Raw genomic sequence first — 21,532 nt, 5'->3', positions numbered from 1 at the left:
TTTTCGAATGCAATTTCATCATAAATTCATTTCATGCTTCTACATATATGCCGGCCAAAGTTGGTTTGAAGTTGCTTACACAACTTCTCTTTCTTTGACTCGAAGGTAGACCAATCTCCCTTTTCTTTTTGTTTAATTCTTTCTGGTGTAGAGTACACATTTTTTTATGATTCCATTTTTAAAAATTTGGACACGGGAGTTGTTTTTTGAATATCATATTTTGATAATCTACAAAAAGTTCAATAGAGCACCCTGAGTTTTGACTTTTGAATCCCAGTTATGGGATTCTAATAATCTGAATCCTAGAATATCTCTGAACACAATCTTCCTTGTGGTTATTTCCAATTGTTAAGTTTGCAAACAGGGTAATAGTTTGGGCTAAATTTTCTATTTTAGGAAAGTTTATGTTATAATTTTCTCAATGTATTTCAAAGGCTTACTTTATAATGAAAGGTAGGTACTATTTTATTTTAAGGAATTTGATTATTGTAAAAGGACATAAGTTATTGTATAGAACCAGTTGCTCATGGATCTGTTAGCGTTTAGGATTTAATAACAAAATGACAAATCAAAATCTTTGGATTTAACAAAAAAATGAAAAACCAAAATCCAAGAGGTATAACTTGTTATCGAGAACTTAAAGTTTTGCATTTGAGAAAAAAAAAATTGAGTGTTTCAACAACTTGTAATCAAATTGTCACTCCATTTTCTAATTACATGACCTAAAAGATAAAATGTTATTTATCTTTTTTTCTTTCCTTTGCTTAATCAGTTGATCACTTTTTTATATTTCTTGATATCTAATTCATTTGTGGATGGTATCATGGAGTGCAGGGTAATGTCAATTTCGTCTATAAAGTTTGATTAACGTTCGGACTTCTTCAATTTTCAAACCAACTTCAACATTCATTCTTCTAGTCGAAGATTATTGAAGTTGGTTTGAAGGTTGGAGAAGCCGGAACGTTAGACCCGATTTTATGCACGAAATTGACATATATGATCATGAAGACATAAAAAAGAGAAAGACTTCTCAAACAAATGAATCTCTAATGGAAGAGAGAGCCTCATCTTGTAAAGTCATTTCAATTCCCAAGGATATTTATTTTACCTTAATTCTATTTAACAAGGTAGTGTTCATTTATAAAATTATTAACATAAAATATAGAAATTATAAATAAATTATTATAACACACAAAAATAAATAGTTTACATAACAAATACTTATTTAAAAACACATCATGGATAATTTTTTTTATGCAAAATCATATTAACAAATATATTAACGAATGAACATCTAGAGATAGATATATACTTTATTAAAGTTTGACTCAAAAGAAATAATGTTATTTACCTTTTTCCTTTTCTTTTGCTTAATCGGTTTATCTCTTTTTCTTTCTCTTGATATCTAATTCATATACGGATGGTATCATGGAATGCAGGGTAATGTCAATTTCGTCCATAAAGTTGGACTAAGGTTCGGGCTTCTTCAATTTTCGAACCAACTTCAACATCCGTTCTTCTTGGCGAAGATTATTGAAGTTGGTTTGAAGGTTGGAGAAGCCGGAACATTAAACTCGATTTTATGCACGAAATTGACATATATGATCATGAAGACATAAAAAAGAGGAAGACTTCTCAAACAAATGAATCTCTAATTGAAGAGAGAACCCCATCTTGTAAAGTCATTTCAATTCCTAAAGTTATTTATGTTAAATCAAGTGTGTTCAAGCTTTGAAGAATCCAAATCCTTTGAGTTTGATGGAAGGCTTGATGTGCTTGTTGTTGCTGAGGTGTTTTAGAATAAGATCTGGGGTAGATTATCTATGTTAATCCACTCTTGATTGAATCCAAAGCTTTAGTATTCTCAAACCTTTTTAATTGAAAGTGTTTTTCAAACTAAGTGAAAAACAATCGATTGTTTTATACTTAGGTGTTTTGAGAAAGGTTGAAAACTGTTTTTGGTGGTTGACTTGTTGTCAAACCAAAACAACCGATTGATTCGAGCATTCAACCGATTGTTTGTTTTGGAACCATAACAAAAAACTGTTTTGTGCTTTGATTGAGCTTTAAATGATTTTATAACTGAATGCGCTCCAGTTTTAAATGCTTTGACCAATCTTTGAAAGCAATAAATAGTTTTTCAGTTTATGTAACAAACAAGAACTGACGTTTATCATAGAAAAACAGATTTGAGTTTTTCATTGATTTTGCTTTTGAAGAGTTAAAGATTGCTTTAAGATTGCTTTGATCAAGAGAGAGTGGAATAGGATTTTCATCTTGTATTGATTTCAGATCATTCTGTAACAAGTGTAATCCTTCTGTATTTTGTGTAAACTCTGTTGTGTGAGGCCGAGAAGTGTTGTGTGCTCTTGAGGTTGTCAAGATCAACATTCTTGGTGGTGTTTGTGCTGAGCCAAAGGAAGTGTGTGTCTTGAGGGGATCAATGTCACTTCTTTGGTGGTGTGTGTAAGTAATCTAGGTTTGATTGCTTAGTGGTTTCCCCCAGTGGTTTCTGGGAAGACTGGATGTAGCTCTTGGTTTAAGAGTGAACCAGTATAAACTGTGTGTGCAATCTCTTTATCCCTTGAACTCTTTAATTTCAGTTTATATTTGTTTACTGGTATAAACAACCGATTGTTTTTCTGGTGCTGTGCTAAATTGCTTTGTGTGTTTGGTAAACTGAATTCAGAATCAAGTTTTCTCGAAAGAATTTCATTCTAGACTAAAAAGTTTGCAAAAACCCTTTTTAAACCATTCACCCCTTTAGTTTAAAGTCATACATTCTAACAATTCTATTTAACAAGGTAGTGTTTATATATAAAATTATTAACATAAAATATAGAAATTATAAATAAATTATTATAACACACAAAAATAAATAGTTTACCTAACAAATACTTATTAAAAAACACATCATGGATAAATTTTTTTTATGCAAAATCATATTAACCATATATTAACGAATGAACATACAGAGACATAGATATATACTCTATTAAAGTTGTGACACATTTCATTGCTATAATAATAATTATAAAATAATTATAACAATGAAACTTTTCATTGATACGATAATTATAATAAAATAATTATAATGGTGACACTTTTCACTGAAATTTTATCTTTTCTACATGGATATTTATATCTTTTTAATATAGAAATCGTATTAAATATTATATATGATATAAAACAGGTGAACATCTTTTATGAAATCAAGAGAATTAATAAAAACATGTTTAATGCATTGATTAAAAAAACAATTTTTTTTCACATGATAAAAAACTGATTTTTTTAAAAATTAGTAGTACATAAAAATATAATAATAATCATAAACACTTCTAATACATTAGAATAAAGACATGAATATCTCCTGTGAGATGAGATGTCACTTATCGAACCAGATGCTAAAATAAATGAAGACATTAAAAAATTAAGAATTTCTAAACCAATTTTTATATTTTCGAATATTCATTAAAGACGGAGTTGGAAAAATACACTACAAGATGAAATTTGATAAAAGTAAATATAGTGAAAGTTTCTATATTTTTGCATACAGAAGAATTAAATTCTCAAATACAAAAGAACATAAAGAACCTTTACCACAACAAAAGTACAAAAATTAAAAGCACATTTTCTCTTGAAAAAAAGGATACATTTGAAGGGTGTTTAAGTGGATATAGAGCATTTAAGTTCCCTTTCAGAACCATATGTGAGTCTGAACCGTTCATTCAAGTAGTCCCCACTGCGTATGGGAGGGAATCTGCAACAAAAATTGACTAAGTTCATAGCAGTAACTTGCGTGTTAATGAAAAATTTAAAAAAATGTATTCATATAAGCTTTTAGTAAAGACCCTCACCAAAGGATAATCTTTGGTTCTGTCACTTTTCTTTATCCGTCCTAGTATTTAGTGTAGTTTGGATAATTTTCTCTAGTATAATAACTTTTAGAACAAAAAAAACTTCTTTATAAATTTAAATTAATTTATAAGAAATTAGAAATAATATTTTTAAATTATATAAAAGCATTTATACGCCAAACGTATAAATTGATTTTAATTTAAAAAGAATAACTCGTCCAGAGATAATAAATTAGTTTTCCACCTTTTCCTTCTGATTTATTTTGTATCCACTTTCAGCAGAGAAGTATTTAAATTAATCAATAACAAAACCCTGACCACCTTGCTGAGAGATATTTTTTTTTAATAATGCGAATATTTGAATGATAATATAAAAAACTCAAGTCAACATTCTTTTCCTCTATTTTTTTTTCTTCTTTTTTATAAGAAACTCTTATTGCTTATTTCTTAGTTTCAGCCTGGTTGAAAAAAAATTTTCTACCTGGGAGGAGATGATTCACTGCAGCAACTTTCAAAGCATTCCACCAAACAGTCTGAGGGTGGGTCGAGGAAGAATGCCGCCTGAAAAATTGCACATTATTCATTCATATTTTCCTGGAAATGCTCTAGAAGACAACCTCAGAATGCAGAAAGACGATGAATTTTTCAAGTAATGGGTAGAAAGAACATCATTCTCACTATCCATGACATCAGTAAATTTCCTCGTTAATCTTTTAAGATAAAGTCATAAAAACTTAAACATCAAGACTCTTTGAAAAGATATCATCAACATCTGATACAGTATTTCAGTGGATAAAGCATATCCTACACCAACTAACTGGTTCAGTGACATCCATGCTTAAAATAAACTATTTTTAAGTTCAAAATTCTTCAAATCCTTTACAGGGAAGTCATGCTGTGGCAGAGTAGCACGATCAAGACAAAATGACAGAGAGAACCTTTAACCAGATGTGTGTCATCTAGCCTTGTACTATCTCCCAAAAGCATTCACGTTTGACGTTAATGCATACAAATTAAAGAGTACTTAACTAGTGAAATATATATTTAAAGTAAATAATTTTATTTAGTATAAAGTGTAAACGTGATTTGTCTTTTCAAGTACTTTTTAAATAGGTTTGAGGTGCATAAAGATTAAATCTAATTACTTTAAATAAGGAAAATATGAAAAAAAATATGAAACTTAAAATTTGTAAAACATGAATAGCTTTGAATTAAAAAAACAGAAAATAGTGCATTGACAATGTAATTATGTGAGGGGGGTTTATACTATTTTCCGATTACAAATTGACATGTATGCTAAGTTTTTAACTTTTATAATAACTACTTTAAACATCTTGCCTATCATAATTTCTAATTAATTCATAATGTTAAAATTAGCACTAATAGCGTAAGAATTAAGCTCTAAAAAGAAAAAGGCTAAAACATGTATAATTTGAAACAGATTTGGGGAAATCACAAAATATCCGTGTGTGTATGAGTGCAGAAGGCATGCTCGGTTCGGTGTTCCTGTGTCTAAAAACTCACTCGGCCCATAGAATTTGGGATCATGCAAACATCTCTAACTTAACATCGTTTATTAAGGGTGAAACATACTTCTTTTTGGTTTGCATGAAGAGAAAAGGTATAAATTCTATTTATTCTCTCCTACCCTTTGAAATAAAATGCCATCATAACTATCATTCAAAGTCAAAAATAACAATAACACAATAAAGCAACTGTGAAGTGAAGTGTCCAGTAATTACAGAATAACGTTCTTTTCCTGTTGACATAACCCTGTGAAGTGTTGACCTGCAATAGTAATGACAAAAACTGAGAATGATATTACCAGTATGGCAGTAGACTAAGATCTTTTAATATGTATAAAAAAACCGATTGAGAAGTAGCTCAATTATTTTCATTGGTAAAAAATGAAAGAAAAAAAAAGTCTTTGTTGGATGTGGATACCTGTATAAACAATTTGTCCATCTCTCCAACAAGTCTCCAATGTTCACTATTAAGGCCCTGCAGATACAAACGGCAAACATCTAAGGCTAGGAAAGAAGAGCAAAAAAACGTAGAATTTTTAGTGGTACTGTATTCTAGAATCTCTATATAATACAATTCAGTTGTGATTTATACAGACTCAGAAGTAGTAGTATGCTAACAAAAAAAGTTAATCATTAACTCACCCTTCTACATGATACACATCCTCCCAGACTTGAGGTTCCTTGAACTTATCCTTGCAGATCTATAGTGTAAATCTCAAGCCTTTAATTATATGAAATTATGAATTCAAAATATTAAATAGAATTTACAGATGAATAACAATATGAGCTCTAACAAACAACGTATACGTGAGAAGGGAAGCATGAGATGAGGGTGTATGAAAGTGAAATAGGAGGGGACAGTAGGGGATGTACACCCTAGAGGAGCACCACGTCAAAACAAAAGGTATTTCAAGAAGAGGGAATGGAAATGACAGGAGATGAGCATGTTAGTAACAAACTGGACAGGTGGTGGTCCACAAATGGAAAGGAAGATTCAGCATACATGATGAGGAAAGAGGGAAGAATGATACAGTTTAAGGGCCTGGGAGTATCTGGTCCAGAGAATGTTTCCTTTGCCTTTATTTTTTCTTATTTTTTTTACTCAAATTCTGATCTATTCAGAATCCTGACACAGGGAGATAGGATCTCCAGCCAGTAAGGAGTTCAACTCCACTTCCTCTCCCTAATTACCAGGGACGGGACATAGCACAATAATAAAACCGAAAGTATATTATAGGTGAGAAGAGAACCTGCAGTCCAGGAACGCCATCAGTCATTAGGAGAGTGACCATGCCATAATCTGAATGAGGAGAGGCACCACATATCTGTTCACCAGAGACCAATTCACCTAATGAAATTGCAAGGCATATCACAAAAGTAAAAAGTTACACAGGATAGTTGGTTTGAAAAGCTGGTCCCTACAAATAAAACGGCACAAAGAACTTCAGAATATATTATAAAGCATAAACTTCAATTACTGTCATAATTTCAGTTTGTTACTCAAATCTAGCTACAACTTAGCAACTAGTGAAAGGAGTATTTCCAAAATAAACAAGCACATTATAAATATACCCAACATTTCATTAAAAATATTACATTATGATTTCAAAATGGCATATTGACTACTGCTACATTGATGTAGATCATAGTTCAGGCCTCAAAATAAATACTTGAAAATAAAGAAATTGTGTTCCCTTTTTCAACATGCTGATTAACAGGAAATTGCAGTAAAAATAAAGTTGAAGTCAACATGGAAGATAAAATTTGAAGTGTCTAACAAACACATGCATGGATTTGTGGGGAAGGTGCTTTACCCATCTTTAAGGTCCAAAAGAGCAAGATAAACGGTAAACCTGGATAATGCAGTAGGCGGAGAAAAGCTGCTGGTTTGTTTAAGGCCCCTATCTTCTCAAAGTAATCTTCATCCAGATTCAAGGACATGGCAATCAGAGACAACAGGTTTTTTCCAGCAGCCCTGTGGAAGATAAGAAGAATATGCAAATTCTAAATCATACAAGAGATAAAACAAAAGACAACGTGCATATAAATGCCAGGCACAGGCTAACCATCCTTTCCTTCAGTACATAGTCACATATAGCACACAAGCACATAAACTCACAATGAAAAGACGCAAGAATAAAGTTCTAAACAAAACAACGGCCAGAAACCTATAATTCCTATAGATCAGTTAAATTTACGAAGAAATCAATATGCTATTGACACTGTTTGGAACAAAACCTAAAAGCAACAAATGTTGAACATGTATATTTGCCTGTAAATAACTTACAATACATGTTTGATATCAATTTTTTTTTTTTTGAGGAGCTAATTAAACTCACAGTAGTTTCCAAAATAAAGATTCCATTGTAGGTTTCCAGTTTGGCAGCAATTCTGGAGTGTCCTTGCCAGAAGAAAAAAAATCCCAAATTAAGCTTGTATGAAAAAAATCCGTGCTTAAAAACCAGATTACAGTACCCATTCCTAATGAATTGGATGCAAAGTAACGCCATACCTTCAGAAGGCCATTGATTGAGATGAGTAACAGAGGTATCTTCTAAAGAACCAATGTAGTAGCTCTCTTTTGGATCACCTGTTAGCAAGGACATACACATGAACTTAATTGAAATGGGGATTAATTTTAGGAGAAAAAAATAGGAAGAAAACCTTTGGATAGTGAAGTGGGATGAAGAGTCTCAGCATAGAGAGGAGTGTAGCCTCTATATTCCTTGCGAGCCAAGTCTATTTTGTGTTGGAGGGGAAGAGAGAAGAAGTGGGCACTTTGGTGGAAGACTTTCCTCAAAAACTGGGTGTCCACCCCGTGATTCACAAGGTAAAAGAAACCGTACTCCACACATGCCTATTCATTCGCCACATAACAATATTGTGTTTGTGAGAAAGAAAAGCAGATAGAGAAGAAGAGAAGGGTATGAGTTGAAAACCTGACGCACGGAATCCGCCGTGGAAAGACGGTGGGGTGAAGAGAGGTCTATGATAGGAAGACTCAGTGTCGCAGCCATTTTCGCTTCAACTCAATCAATCCTCTGTCTTCACCTTCGATCACTTCACCACCCAAAATACAACTATGTTGCATTATTGAATCATCTCAGTATCATTATCGTCTAACATTATATAACTATAATTATATAAATATTATTTTCATGATTCGCTGTGTTATTTGCATTCACTTACACTCATCTACCACAACCAATTCTCTGCGTCATCATCTATTCTTTTTCTACTTTCTCTTGTTCCTATTGATTAGAAGGCTTAGGTTTCTTTTTTGGATGGTTTTCCAATTTAATATATTATCTAAAATAATAATTAATACAGATAGTACCTTATTATATCTCAATATTATTATTTGAATATTTTTTTCATATAATTAAATTATAAATTTATTTTTTATTATATATATTTATTTCTAAACTCATCACACTAAAATTTATACAATTTTAAGAATTTTCAAAAACATCATTTTCCTATCAAAGAATTGAAGAAGAAGCATCCACTCAAACTCTTCTTAAAATAATTAAAAAAACATCAATGTTTATCGGATGATAATATATTTCTTCTAATGTTAACATAATTAACTAATCAAAGGAGATTCACAATCCATAATTTTAATACAACCACTTGCAATTATCAATACTATTATTTTAATATTTTTTCATATTATTTAATTACAAATTTATTTTTTATTATATATATTTATTTTTAAACTCATCACAATAATTATAAACATCATTTTCCTATCAAAGAATAGAAAAAGGAACATCTAATCAAACTCTTCTGAAAATAATTAAAAAACATTAGTTTTTTCGTCAAATAATAATATATTTTTTCTAAAAACAATTGACTACTCAATGCATTTGCAAAGCCTTTAAGACTATATGAAGTAATAGATCCCACAAATTGTCTATATAAATCTTGTTCTCCGTGAACTCTTCAAGACTTGTCAAGTGTATTTTCAGTATCAACAGGTGTTGAAACTAGATTGCAACTCAACATCTAAAGCATTTCCAACGCATCAATAGTATATTTGCTTTGATGCATGAAAATTCGACCTTTAGTTAACTCTGTTCCAAGAATAAGAGAGTTTTACCAAGGCAGCCATTTCAAATTCACTCTTCATGTCCTCCTTGAATGCATCAATTTCTTCTACTTCACTTTCTGTTACTATAGGTCATCAACATATAGACACACTATTAGTAAATCAGTCATATTCAATCTCTTTATGTCCACACCATACTCAGTGGTGCACTTCACAAATCCAAACTGTAGTAAGATGCCATCAATTCCTGGAGCTTACTTCAGGCCATATGGAGTCTTAAGCAATTTTGTACACTTTTTCTTTCTTCCTTGTCTTTAACTTCAAACTCCATAGCTGTGACACAAATACTTCCTCCTCTATTTGACATATTTGGCACAAATAAGAAGGCATATGTGATATCCATCTGACTTATTGGTTAGCAGTGATAACTTGCCACAAGAACCACTAGTTTATGGTTTCTAATGTTGCAATCAGGACAAAAAATTCATCATAATCCAAGCTTGTTTATGCAAGAAACCTTTTGTTACAAACCTGACCTTGTATTTGGCTACCTCACCCTTTGGATTTAATTTTACCTTATACACCCATTTCACAGTAATTGACTTCTTCCCCCTTGACAGTCGAGTGAATCTTGTTCTTCTCAATTGATCCCAAGTTCTTCTTTCATGGCCTTCATCCAGTAATGTCTCCTTCACTGCTTCCTCAAAGTTCACTGGTTCCATCTCTGCTAACAAAGCCATGTGGACCAAGTCACCTTCAGCTGGACAAGATTTCATAATCACTCAATCTTAGTGGAGTTTGTCTCATTCTTTGAGGTCTTCTTTCATTCTAAATTTCTGCCTCTGGAACGTTATTGTTCAATGTCCTCATTAAGATATATCATTGTTTATCTTCCTGGATCATCACTCTTATCATTCCAATACCTGTACTGAGTTTCATTAATCTTCAAGTCTCTACTAAGAGGATTGTAGACTCTATATAGGATATCCAAGCAAATTAAACTTTTCACCCTGGTCATTTAGTTTTTTTATCTGCACATCAGAGACATGTTTGTAGCACATGGAGCCAAAGATTCTGAAGTGACCAACTTAAGCTTGACCATGCTTTCTTCAAGATGTAAATAGCTGTTAAGACAATTTCACCCCAAAATCTTTTGGATAATTTCTTAGTCGTTAGCTTCTGACCATGTTTAAGATGGTCTTATTCTCCTTTCTACAGTGCCATTGTGTTTTAGAATGTAGAGTGTAATCACTTCATGAATCAAAATCTCTATTACAATAATTTTTCACTCAGTGGAAGTGTACTTTCCACCCCATTAGTCCTTAGTGACTTTAGTTTTTGTTCACTTTGCCTCACCACATTACTCTTTACTCTTCTTCTTGATTAGGTAAATTCAGGTCTTCTTTGTGAAATCATCTGTGAATGTCACAAAATACTTATTACTGCCTAGTGAGTTCACCTCAAAAGGACAACAGACATCTCAGTATATATCTCATGTGTTTTGACTTGGCAGGAAGGTGAGCTATAGATGAGTTCGTAGTTTGCTTACTTGTTAAACACTCATTGCATAACTCATTAGGGATTCCAATTGCAAGCAGTTTAGTCACAATAACAACTTCACTGAGCATGTCAAGCCTTTGAAATTCAAATGACAATATCTTTGGTGTCATTTTCAGCTTTCATAAGAAACTCTGCACACTAAGCATTTGGTGTTTGTGGAGAAAGATAACAAAATTTAGAATCTACAATTATGGCAGTCAACTTTTTTATTTTTTACTAATATTAATTTAAAAATTATTTATCAACAATAAAAATTAATAATTTTTTTAATTTTTAAAATGATATTTAATTTAATTATTATAATAATTGTTTATTTTTATTCTTTAAAAATGATTTTTATTTAATGATTTTCTATATAGTTATATATATTTTTTATTTATAATGTAGTATGTATAACTTATAAAAATAATGGAATTTTTACTATTATAATAATAACAAATTTATAAAAAGAACAAAAATAAATTTATTTATAAAGAAACATATCAATTTCTACCTATTTTTATTTTTAGTTCTTATTCAAATAACTTTATTGTTTTTAGTTCGCTCATTCCTTTTTTTCATTCTTTTTTTGGTCATACAATGTAAACAAACTATTAATTCAAAAACTTTCTAATAGATATCAGAGGTAGGATTCAAAACAAAAAGAAAAATATTCCGTGCGACCAAACCAATGTTGATGCAGTCTAAACCCATTTAAGTTATAAATGAATTATATGGGATTAAAAATAACTCTTCAATTTATATTACAATCTTTACCTGATCCATTTATTATAAGCTAGTTATAAAAAAATATGTTTATCATTTGAACTTTTTAATATAATTAGTTTTAACTAAACAATTTTACTCATTACTAAACTAAAATAACTTTATTATTTGATAAAATGAAATAAAATACATAACGATAAATTTCTTAGATTAAAAGTAACGGTATAATCCTAACTAAAAATAACAATATTATTTATCGATAATTATCCGTAAAAATTATTTATATATTTTAAATGATATTTTTATATAAAAAAAACGCATATATATAGTACGCTAGTATATAACATTAATATTTTAAAATATATATAGATTACATCAACTATATATATATATAAGAAATTTAGTTTTTATGTCAAACAAATATTTGTAAACAAATAAGTATTCATGTAAAACGATTAAAGCATCTCTACTTTAAAACTTGATTAAATATAAATAATAATGTCATTGAATGCTACTGAAGAAAAGTGATAATATAACTGACCTAGATTAATTTAATATTGCTGGAAAATACACAAATCATAAATGGAACAAGTATTTAAAAGTGATCCTTTATTCCTATTTTGTCATTCAATTTTCTTGTTTTAAATATGTGATAAGGTAGGGATTTGTAAATGTTAACAACAATTAAATACAGTCATTACTTTAAAACTAATTGCCATGACTTCGTATTAATCACATACCCACTCACTACTGCTGCACAAAATGTCAAAATCCCAACACATGAAATTTTCTTTATCCTATAGTTTTTAAACATGAATAATTGTCTTTCACACATCATTAATAAAATTTTAAATATGAATAAAATAACTTAGGGTAAACACACATTTCTTAAATACTAGTCTCTATAAAAAAATTATGTCCAGACAAACTTTTTCATATTTAAAAAAACATAAATGATATTTTTATAAGTTATAATTAATTTATACACAAATTTAAGATAAAAAATTATATAAAAATATTTTAAAAAATTAGTTTATACATAATTTTATTTTAACATAGAAAAATATTCACTTAATTTTATTTATCTTCCTCTCTTGATTTTTTTATTTTTTTTAAAAATTTGCCCTTAGTTAAATATATTTTGTTTTAAGAAATGGATTAATACATTTCCATTCTTTTTAGGACTGTGTGTTCTAAGGATATTTGAGAATTTCTTTTCAATAAGTAGTATTGGTCAGTTTCTCTTTTATACTCTATACCTATATGTGGATAACTCTACGAGTTCTAAGAAGATTTGGGACAAATTTTTATTTTATTTTAAATTGTTTAATTTTTAAAATATTTTATTTAATAAGATAAATTTATATTTCCTATTTTTTTCATAAAGAACTTCAATCATCACAAAATACAATAAATAGTATTTTAATCTTGATAAAATTATTAAATATTTCAATGAAATAAAATCTACTTTATATTAAAAGAAATATAAATTTATCTTACAACAATAATTTCAGTAATATCAATAAAAATATCTTGAAAAAGAACCATAAGAAAATAAACAATAGATTTAAAAAATGAATTTAAAATTCTTTACTTTATTAAATTAAAATTATTTAATTTAAAATAATTAAATTATCTTCAGAAATTCAATAAAGAAAAATCTTTTAAAATTTTCTATTCAACACAACAAACTCTATCACATAACAATCCATATTTTTTTATAAAATAAATTACCTTTTAAAAATGCTTCATCCACACAAGGTAAGTAATTTTAGGATGTAATGTGATCTTTAAGATCATTTCAAAAAGTCCAAGTTAGCTCCAGCATACCTTACTTGGACTCTCTTATTGGTCCACTGCGAAGTAACTTCATAAAGAGTTTGGTTTTCCTAAAAAGATTATCAATTTGAAAATTAGCTGCTCAGAAGAATCTATTATTTCTCTTAAATGGAATAATGATAAGTTTTCTTCTTTTATAGGTTTGAGACCAGGGATTCCTATGCTACCTGTCTTTTTCATTTGATGTATAGACAAAATTGCTTTGCTTGTTCAAGTAAAAATGCAAGTAAATCAATTGTAGCCAATTAGTATTCCTAATAATGAACCACATATTTCCCATTTTTTTTTCTCTAGTGTTTTTGTTTGAATTAGGGAAGACATTTTAGGAAATGAATTTGAGATTATTTGAACTATGTGAAGAAAATGAAATTGTATAAATTAAGGTAAATAAAATAAAAAGTGTAGGAAAAATTTATGAAAGTTTGTAAATGATCTCGTGATTAAAATTGTATTTTTTAATTAATAAAAATATAATATTTCTACAATTCTATTTAAAAATTATTGAAAAAATAATTTTATTTATTTATTTGTGGATTATAATTGTTTTAAATTAAAAAATTATTTATGATACTGTGTAAGAACTAACTTTGAAAAAAAATTGAATTATGTAAAATTGACAGAAGATATTTATGATTGTTAGAAAATTGTCTGGTTAAATTAAATAAATTTTTAATTGCGTAAAGGAAAAAAAAGTGTAGATGGTTCATTGGAAATATAGTAAAGATTTTTACGATGAAATGAAACTTATCGATAAAGTGCATGCATAATAAATATTAAACATAGTACATTACAGTTATATATATGAAAAAGAAATATGAAATGCATATCTTGTACCAGAAAAATAAGAATAATGATAGAGTGAAATATGTATCATTCAAAAGACTCTAAGAAGTCATGAAGTTGATGTTGCAGGTTATTAATTTTGTCATAAATCCTATTTTGTTGATATAGAGGTTCATAATCTTAATTGATGATAAATTTAAAATAAATAAAATTCTTAAAGTATTTGTTACTATTATTTTGATATAAAGTTAAATAAATAAATTATTTACCAAAAGAGAAATTAATTAAACAGTAAAATTAATTGTAAACATAACCTAAATCTACAAACAATTATAAAAGACAACATATTTGCACATAAAACAAGTCATACAAGGATTAGACATTTTTATTTTAGCTTTCAAAACTCTTCATCAACAAAGTCATTATTATATACATGAACTTCATGCAAAAAAAAAGTGTAAAACTTGCTCATCCTTGTAGATTATCAACCACGTTAAGGTTTTTGCAAAGCACCAAAGCAAATGAACACCACAACACCAAGAATAGCTAATCACAAACACAAAAACAACACACCTATGCAATCAAGAAAAAACTCATTAATCCAAATCAAAGATTACCAAAATATATACATAAATCAACCAATCTTTACTTTCAAAATCAGATTACAGACCAAATAAACATAGCAAATCAATTATGTCATCCCATAATTGATTAGGATATGCACATAATTTATTAAGTTGTATAAAGGAACCCATAATTGATTATGGGATGAGATAATCGATTATTCCTAAAAATTATACATATAATTGATTATCCATAAACCAACATCAGTTATCCCTTCAAAATTACACACATAATCGATTTTTTTTGTCACAATGTTATGCACAATGATTACATATGGGTTTTGTGTCACGTAATTGGTTTCAACTCGATTCCCACTTGGTATTCTTACCTCAAGAATCTGCATTGTTACGCAGAGGTGACATGACTTTCTTCACAAAAAATGAAAGGTATCAATGTAAATGATTACAAGTTTACGTGACTTATTCTTAATTTCTCTAACCATATGCACAAATCCTTATTTTCACTTCACTTGCATTTACTCGCTCGTAGATCAGCGTAAATCACTAATCGAAACAACATAAATAATTGAAAAATCCACCCGGATGAATAATGCTTATCCGGATGCAAACACAATATAATGATTAACTTTTCTTTACCAAAGTCACCATTTCTCAAGTTAAGTTAATGGACTCTTTCTCCTTGTTGATTTAAAAATAAACTAAGATATCCAGCTTGTAAAAATGTGTGAAGGGGAGAAGATTGAAATATTTAGTTCTATTACTGTTTTCCAGAAGAATTGACTGATACCTTGACTTTCCAATTTAGACCAGGTGAGGGAAGAAGATTGTTTTCCCTTGTATTATTGACAAAATAAAAGGAAATTTGGTAGGGTGAGTTTCTGAACTGACTGAAGTTAATTCTTGAAGCCATCCCAATTTACTTCATGCATAATTGTTCGCTTTTAGAAGGTATTTATGATGATGTTGATTCCGGCGTGGAGAATTTACTTGAGGGAATGTAATGTTTTAAAGATAAAATGAACTAAACCAAGTAAAATGGGAAGTTTGAATGTTCATACTACTCAAGAACTCTTGACTCTCATGCATGAGCGTAATCATGATGTTAAGGTTGTAACATGAAAATAAATATCTTTTAGCATAGCATTTCTCAACGGGCATTCTTCTTTGCAATTTTATAAGTAATTTTTTCATTGAATACAAATGCAGATATTGATAATGAACATAATAAATTAATAAAATAATTTAACATTTACAACAAGTCCAAATGTGAGTTAAGAGAAGGATTAAAGGCATAAAAAAAAGTGGCGTTAATTTGATAAGAAGGGAAAGTAGAAAAGATGGTATTAAGTTAGGGTAAAATGTGAAAAAAGAGATTTAGGATGTGCACGGAAAGAGTGATGAAGAAAGTGGCATTAAACAGTTTTGTTTTTGTTTGGGTTAGGAGCGCCGCGGTTGCAAGGAAATAAATGGTTTGAGAAAGGGGGCGGCATCCAGTAGTGGGCCGCTGGATTGGGACCCTAAAATCCAAAAAGAGGAGAATTAGAAGTAATAAGAGAGAAAGGTAAAGGGTAAAAATGTGAAGAAAAACAAATAGAATTTAAGCACCGAAACACAAAGAAAAGAGTGAGCAAGGAAGGAAGAAGCAACTATCTCTGTTCTCTACTCTTTTGTTTGCATACAATATCATACTTCTTCCTCTTCTCTTCTCTTCTCTTCTTCTTTTTCCTCATTTTCTTACGCTCATTCCCAACCACGCCGTTTCCAAACACCCAATCTTCCTCCACCTTCCAGAACTTTCTGCGTTTCTCAATGGCCACCGCACCGGCGCAGCCTCCGGTGAAGTCCCAGCCTCTGCACAACTTCGCCCTCCCCTTCTTGAAATGGGGAGCCAGCGGCAAGAACCATACCAACGCTGCGCACCACCACCGCTGCCGCCGCCCATCCTCCCTCTCATCCGATCATGCCTCCGAACCTGACTCCGACCCCGACTCCCGCCCCCACCGCGTTGGATCCAGGACCACCCGCAACCGATTCGCACTCCCCACCTGCTCCCTCAAGCCGCTACCTCCGCCACCAGAGCCGCCTCAGCCGCCGTCGTGCAACGACGAAACCGACGACGAAGCCGCGAAGCGCGACATCGAGGACGCCGAGGAGGCCGTGCAGAAGCCGTGGAACTTGCGCCCCCGCAAACCGGCGCTCCCCAAGTCCGCGCTCGAGATCGGAACTGGTCCTTCACGGAACCACGCCAACAACGGCGTGGGAGAGTTTCACGACGGCGTTTCGCACCACGGCGAGAACCCCGCGCCAAAGTCGCTCCGGCTGCGAGGGTTCGCGGACACGCAGTGCGCGGAGAAGAAGGAGAAGAGGAAATTCTGGATCGCTCTTTCCAGGGAAGAGATCGAAGAGGACATCTTCGTCATGACTGGCTCCAGGCCCGCCCGCAGGCCCAGGAAGCGGCCCAAGAACGTTCAGAAACAAATGGATGTATGCTTCTTAACTTTCTCTCACTTTTCTCCCCCTCCTTCCTCCTTTTTCGTGCTTCTGTTTTTCTAAACCTTTTTTCTTATATATATATTTTTTTTTGTAGAGTGTTTTCCCTGGCTTATGGTTAGTGGGGATAACTGCGGATGCTTACAGAGTCCCCGATACACCTACGAAGGTTCTTTCTTTCCGCTCTTTGTCTTTTATTTCGTTTGCTTGTTTGCTTTTTCACATTTTCGATGTGATTTTTACAAGCTTTCACATTCCATACGTGATTCTTAGCATGCTGTTTGATTTTTACGAGGAAACTAATCAGTTGGTGGTTGATTCTTGCAGAGGTGAAGCGAATTCAGACAAGTGATGGAGATTCGAGGAGGTACAGAGGTGTGGAATTTTGTAAAGAGGGGAAGGAAATGTTGGATTGGAATTTAGAAAGAAGGAATGACGACATGACGATGATGCTAGTTTCCTTGCTTGTGTTGTTTCCCAGCACTAGGTTTTAGATGCAAGGGGCAGCTTTAGATGATTTTAGTAGTTTACATCGCTGTAAGGAAAGAAAAATATGATATGAGTATATATAGATTAATTAATAGAGTCGAATACAATGATAATCTTTTCAATTCAGAGCTTTTGCTTGGTTTCTTAAATTATTTCTGATGCATCAAATGGTTTTTCGATGTTTGACAGGCTTAGCGTAGCATGCTTGTAGTTAATTAGCCAAATCATCAGTTCAATTTATTGGAGGCACTGCATCTCCATGCTTCCTTACTGGCTCCGGAAGCCGACTTTGATGGAAGACACTGATGAGGTTGAAAGTTAACTGCAATGATTGCATGCTTTTGACGCCTTTCCGTATGTATATTATGTTCTTATATTGTTTATTTGGTTTGATTCACTACTTCTGATTTTTTGCATCGATGACCTTAATCAAACCATCACCACCTTTGCATAAAAGACAAGCAAAATCTTAGACATCAATGGGAAGAAGCTTCTACACTGGATTAAAATTCATTTGTTCCGATTCGGAGTATAAAATATAATGTTATCTGGCTGTTCAAATGATTTTCGACTATAAAAATTTGAGCACTACACGTTCAACCAGAGGCAGGACTCCTACTTAGCTCTCTGTCATTCTTTAATGAACAACTGCAAACTCGCTTATTCTTATTTGCACACAAGAGTTTGTATCCTGGAATATACCTTTTTCTTTTCAGCATTTAGCTAAAGACCTGAATAATCAAGATTCAGGTCTCTGTGTCGCTTGTGGATTAGGACTTCAGGGGTAGGCAAAAAATTTAGTTTACATTATTATTCACTTGTGCACTTTCGCAAATTTCATTTCCAATAACACTGCAGGGGATACAGCCAGGGTTCCTGGCTCAGGGTTTAAGTTGAAAGTGGAGAAAGTAAAAGAAATACCCTTTGTGTGGACTTTTGATCATATGAATGTTTGATTAGCATTTGGAATCCAAGCTTCGTTGTTTCTTTTTCTTCCTTATAATTTTTACCATTAAAAGGGTTTGATTGTTAATATTTGTTTTTTGTGACTTGGTTGATGATGGTGAAAAAAATGATTTTGGTCAACAATGAGACGAAGCTCTGTTGTCCAATCAGTTTCATAAACATAGCATGACCAGCGTAGTTATTTGCGGCAGTCAAAGCTACCTTGAAGAAAAATCTGCAAGCTATCGTCATAAGCTTGTATTTATATGAATAACCTGCTTTTATTTGGGGTGTGCCAGGTCTTTATTTTCTTCTCGTAAAATTTACTAATATCGCTCTCCCACTTCACGTGGACATAACAATCGAAGTTACTTTATGGTGAAGAAGAATGCTGAGAAAATTTACTAATATCGCTCTCCCACTTCACCTGGACATAGCAATCGAAGTTACTTTCTGGTGAAGAAGAATGCTGTTTGAATTCATCTCGCTAGTTTCTTAAAACTGTGATTTAAAAGAAATGGTACTTGAAAATTATATTAAAAATAAATAAAAGGTTTACAACAAGAATTACATATTTAGTGAATATTAAAAAAGGATAGGGAAGTTCCCTTCTTCTCTCCACTAACAGCCATCGTTGCAACTTTAACACCATGTGGATGCCGTTCTTCTCCTTTTACGTGGACAATAAACATTTAATTACTGTGTAAGGTAAATTTATTTAATTAAAAAGAGATTAAACTAGGGTTAAGGGTGCGAAATAAGGTAACAAATAGGGAGAGACTAAGAAAAACTTGGTAACAAATAGGAGAGAATAAGAAAAACTGTTGTTATTGTTGCATACCTATAAGAATGTAGATTTTCAAATTGCAATTCTGAATTTATTATTTAGGTAAATTTTACCCAGGAAATTTGTAAGAATTTGTTCATTGTTTTCAAAGTTGAATTATTGATTAGACCTCTTGAGAGGGTGAGAAAGATAGTTTACTATCTCTATTTGGTAATTTTTCATTTTCTTTCTTTTTGTAAGTACTGTTGTTTTTGCGTTTTAATTAATTGTATGCATTGTTTATGTACTTGTTGGATACTCTTATACCTTTTATTCTCCACACTGAATTTATTTATTTGATTTGGATGACCAGTGAATTTATTTTTTAGATTTGGACTATTCACAGTATTTATTCTTATATTGAGGGTTTTCATGTTAAAATTATGACTCATGTATTCTTTTCCTACTCTATTTTGTGTGTTTCTCCTACATGCTTACAAGTTTGGATAATTTTATTCCATTAATTATTAGTACATTGTTAAGTTTTTTTTTATCTATTATTCTATCATCATTGGACATTGTTATCTTTCATGATGCAAAATTTATAATAAAATAATGACATAGAAAGAAACATAAAAACAAAGTCTTCACAATATATCAATGTTATCTCTCTGCAATGTATGTTATGTTTATGTGAAATTTGCACAGGTTTGCACCCATTTAGAGTTAAGATTTGAATCCGTTAGAAAGTATTAACTTAACCACTCTAATAAATGATTATTTCTTAAAATTTGCATCTACTTATATACTATGAAATGCTTTAATCTCTAGTCGACGTGGGATCTTCAATAATTATTATAGTTATTTTAATATTATACAAGAAAGTTATATTTTAAAAAATTAAACCTAAATCATAGTTGAAAAAATAATTTTGAATTAGATATATTCTATTTTTAGTTGTCATACTTTTATATTAATTTGATACATTTAAACTAGGAATTTAATGTCATTGTGTAAGTTCTAATGAAAAAGTGAGTTCATCAAGTGGTGAAATACCTAAATAAAGAGATGACACCATTTATTGTGTTGTTACACCTTAAATATAATTGTCTTAATAAATGATAACTATAAAAAAAACAAAAGTTAAAACATTAATTTATGTGGTTACTAGCACTATACAATCTGTCCTTAAATTCTTTCATTAATGCGTCTGCTATCATATTTAATTTAATCCATGTAATTTAAGTGTAAGGCTAATAAATATATATATATATATATATATATATATATATTTTGGTTGAGTAAAACTATTTTATACATGTAGAGATTTTATTATATAGCTTTTTCAAATTTTTATATAAATTTGAAAATTTTGATTATATATATATATATATATATATATATGAAGAAAGTCGTTTATAGTTTTTTAAGTAGCAACTTGATAAATATAGCTTAAATATGTCTACGAATTTTATAACATAAATTAGTAATAGAAAACCATTTAAATTATATTTTTTCTTTATAAAAATTATTCAACATAAAGTAAACAAATAAAAAGACAGTGATAAAAATATATTATATACAATTGTTATTTTTATTATTACATATTTCAAATACATGTTATTTTTTCCATACGCATTATTAATGTTGTTTGATACTTATTGTAGCTAGACTTCCATTTAAATTATCTACTATCTTGAATCAAAATATATAATTAAATTATGAAAATCATATTGATGATATAGTTACCTCAATTATATGACAATACAATAGTTTTTTTTTAAAATTAATCTTTAAATAGACAACAAAATATTGTTAATATTTTGGATATGAAACAATATGATTTTAAATGAATTAAGTATAAAATAAAATGATTACGCATAGTTTCTTATTTAATGTAATTATTATCACGTAAGAATATAAAATAAATTGAGATT

General features: G+C 30.6%; 2 protein-coding genes across 3 annotated transcripts; one reads left to right on the top strand and one right to left on the bottom strand.

Moving 5' to 3' along the window:
* Positions 1–3,509: 3,509 nt before the first annotated feature.
* Positions 3,510–8,652, bottom strand: LOC137808105 (2-oxoglutarate-Fe(II) type oxidoreductase hxnY-like). The gene is made up of 11 exons (XM_068609054.1): positions 8,323–8,652; positions 8,048–8,240; positions 7,896–7,973; positions 7,723–7,774; positions 7,237–7,358; positions 6,634–6,731; positions 6,026–6,084; positions 5,802–5,858; positions 5,600–5,645; positions 4,339–4,418; positions 3,510–3,760 (listed from the first exon to the last, which is right to left on the bottom strand). Exons 1-11 carry the CDS (start codon positions 8,398–8,400, stop codon positions 3,667–3,669), a joined length of 957 nt encoding a protein of 318 aa, XP_068465155.1. The 5' UTR covers positions 8,401–8,652; the 3' UTR covers positions 3,510–3,666.
* A 7,661-nt stretch (positions 8,653–16,313) lies between these two features.
* LOC137808104 (uncharacterized) lies at positions 16,314–18,858 on the top strand. 2 transcript variants are annotated; one of them, XR_011080670.1, is made up of 4 exons: positions 16,314–17,389; positions 17,493–17,564; positions 17,723–17,932; positions 18,074–18,858. XR_011080670.1 is itself a non-coding variant. In XM_068609053.1 (3 exons), the coding sequence occupies exons 1-3, from the start codon at positions 16,715–16,717 to the stop codon at positions 17,726–17,728; spliced, it is 753 nt and encodes a 250-aa protein (XP_068465154.1). In that variant the 5' UTR covers positions 16,314–16,714; the 3' UTR covers positions 17,729–18,033. The 2 variants fall into 2 exon arrangements, 1 of the variants encoding a protein (XP_068465154.1); XM_068609053.1 differs by lacking the exon at positions 18,074–18,858 and having other exon boundaries at positions 17,723–18,033.
* The last annotated feature ends 2,674 nt before the right edge of the window (positions 18,859–21,532 follow it).

This window comes from Phaseolus vulgaris, chromosome 3 (genome assembly GCF_000499845.2).
Source record: "Phaseolus vulgaris cultivar G19833 chromosome 3, P. vulgaris v2.0, whole genome shotgun sequence".
In the NCBI taxonomy this organism is placed as follows: domain Eukaryota; kingdom Viridiplantae; phylum Streptophyta; class Magnoliopsida; order Fabales; family Fabaceae; genus Phaseolus; species Phaseolus vulgaris.
This window is presented reverse-complemented; position numbering and strand designations above follow the sequence as displayed.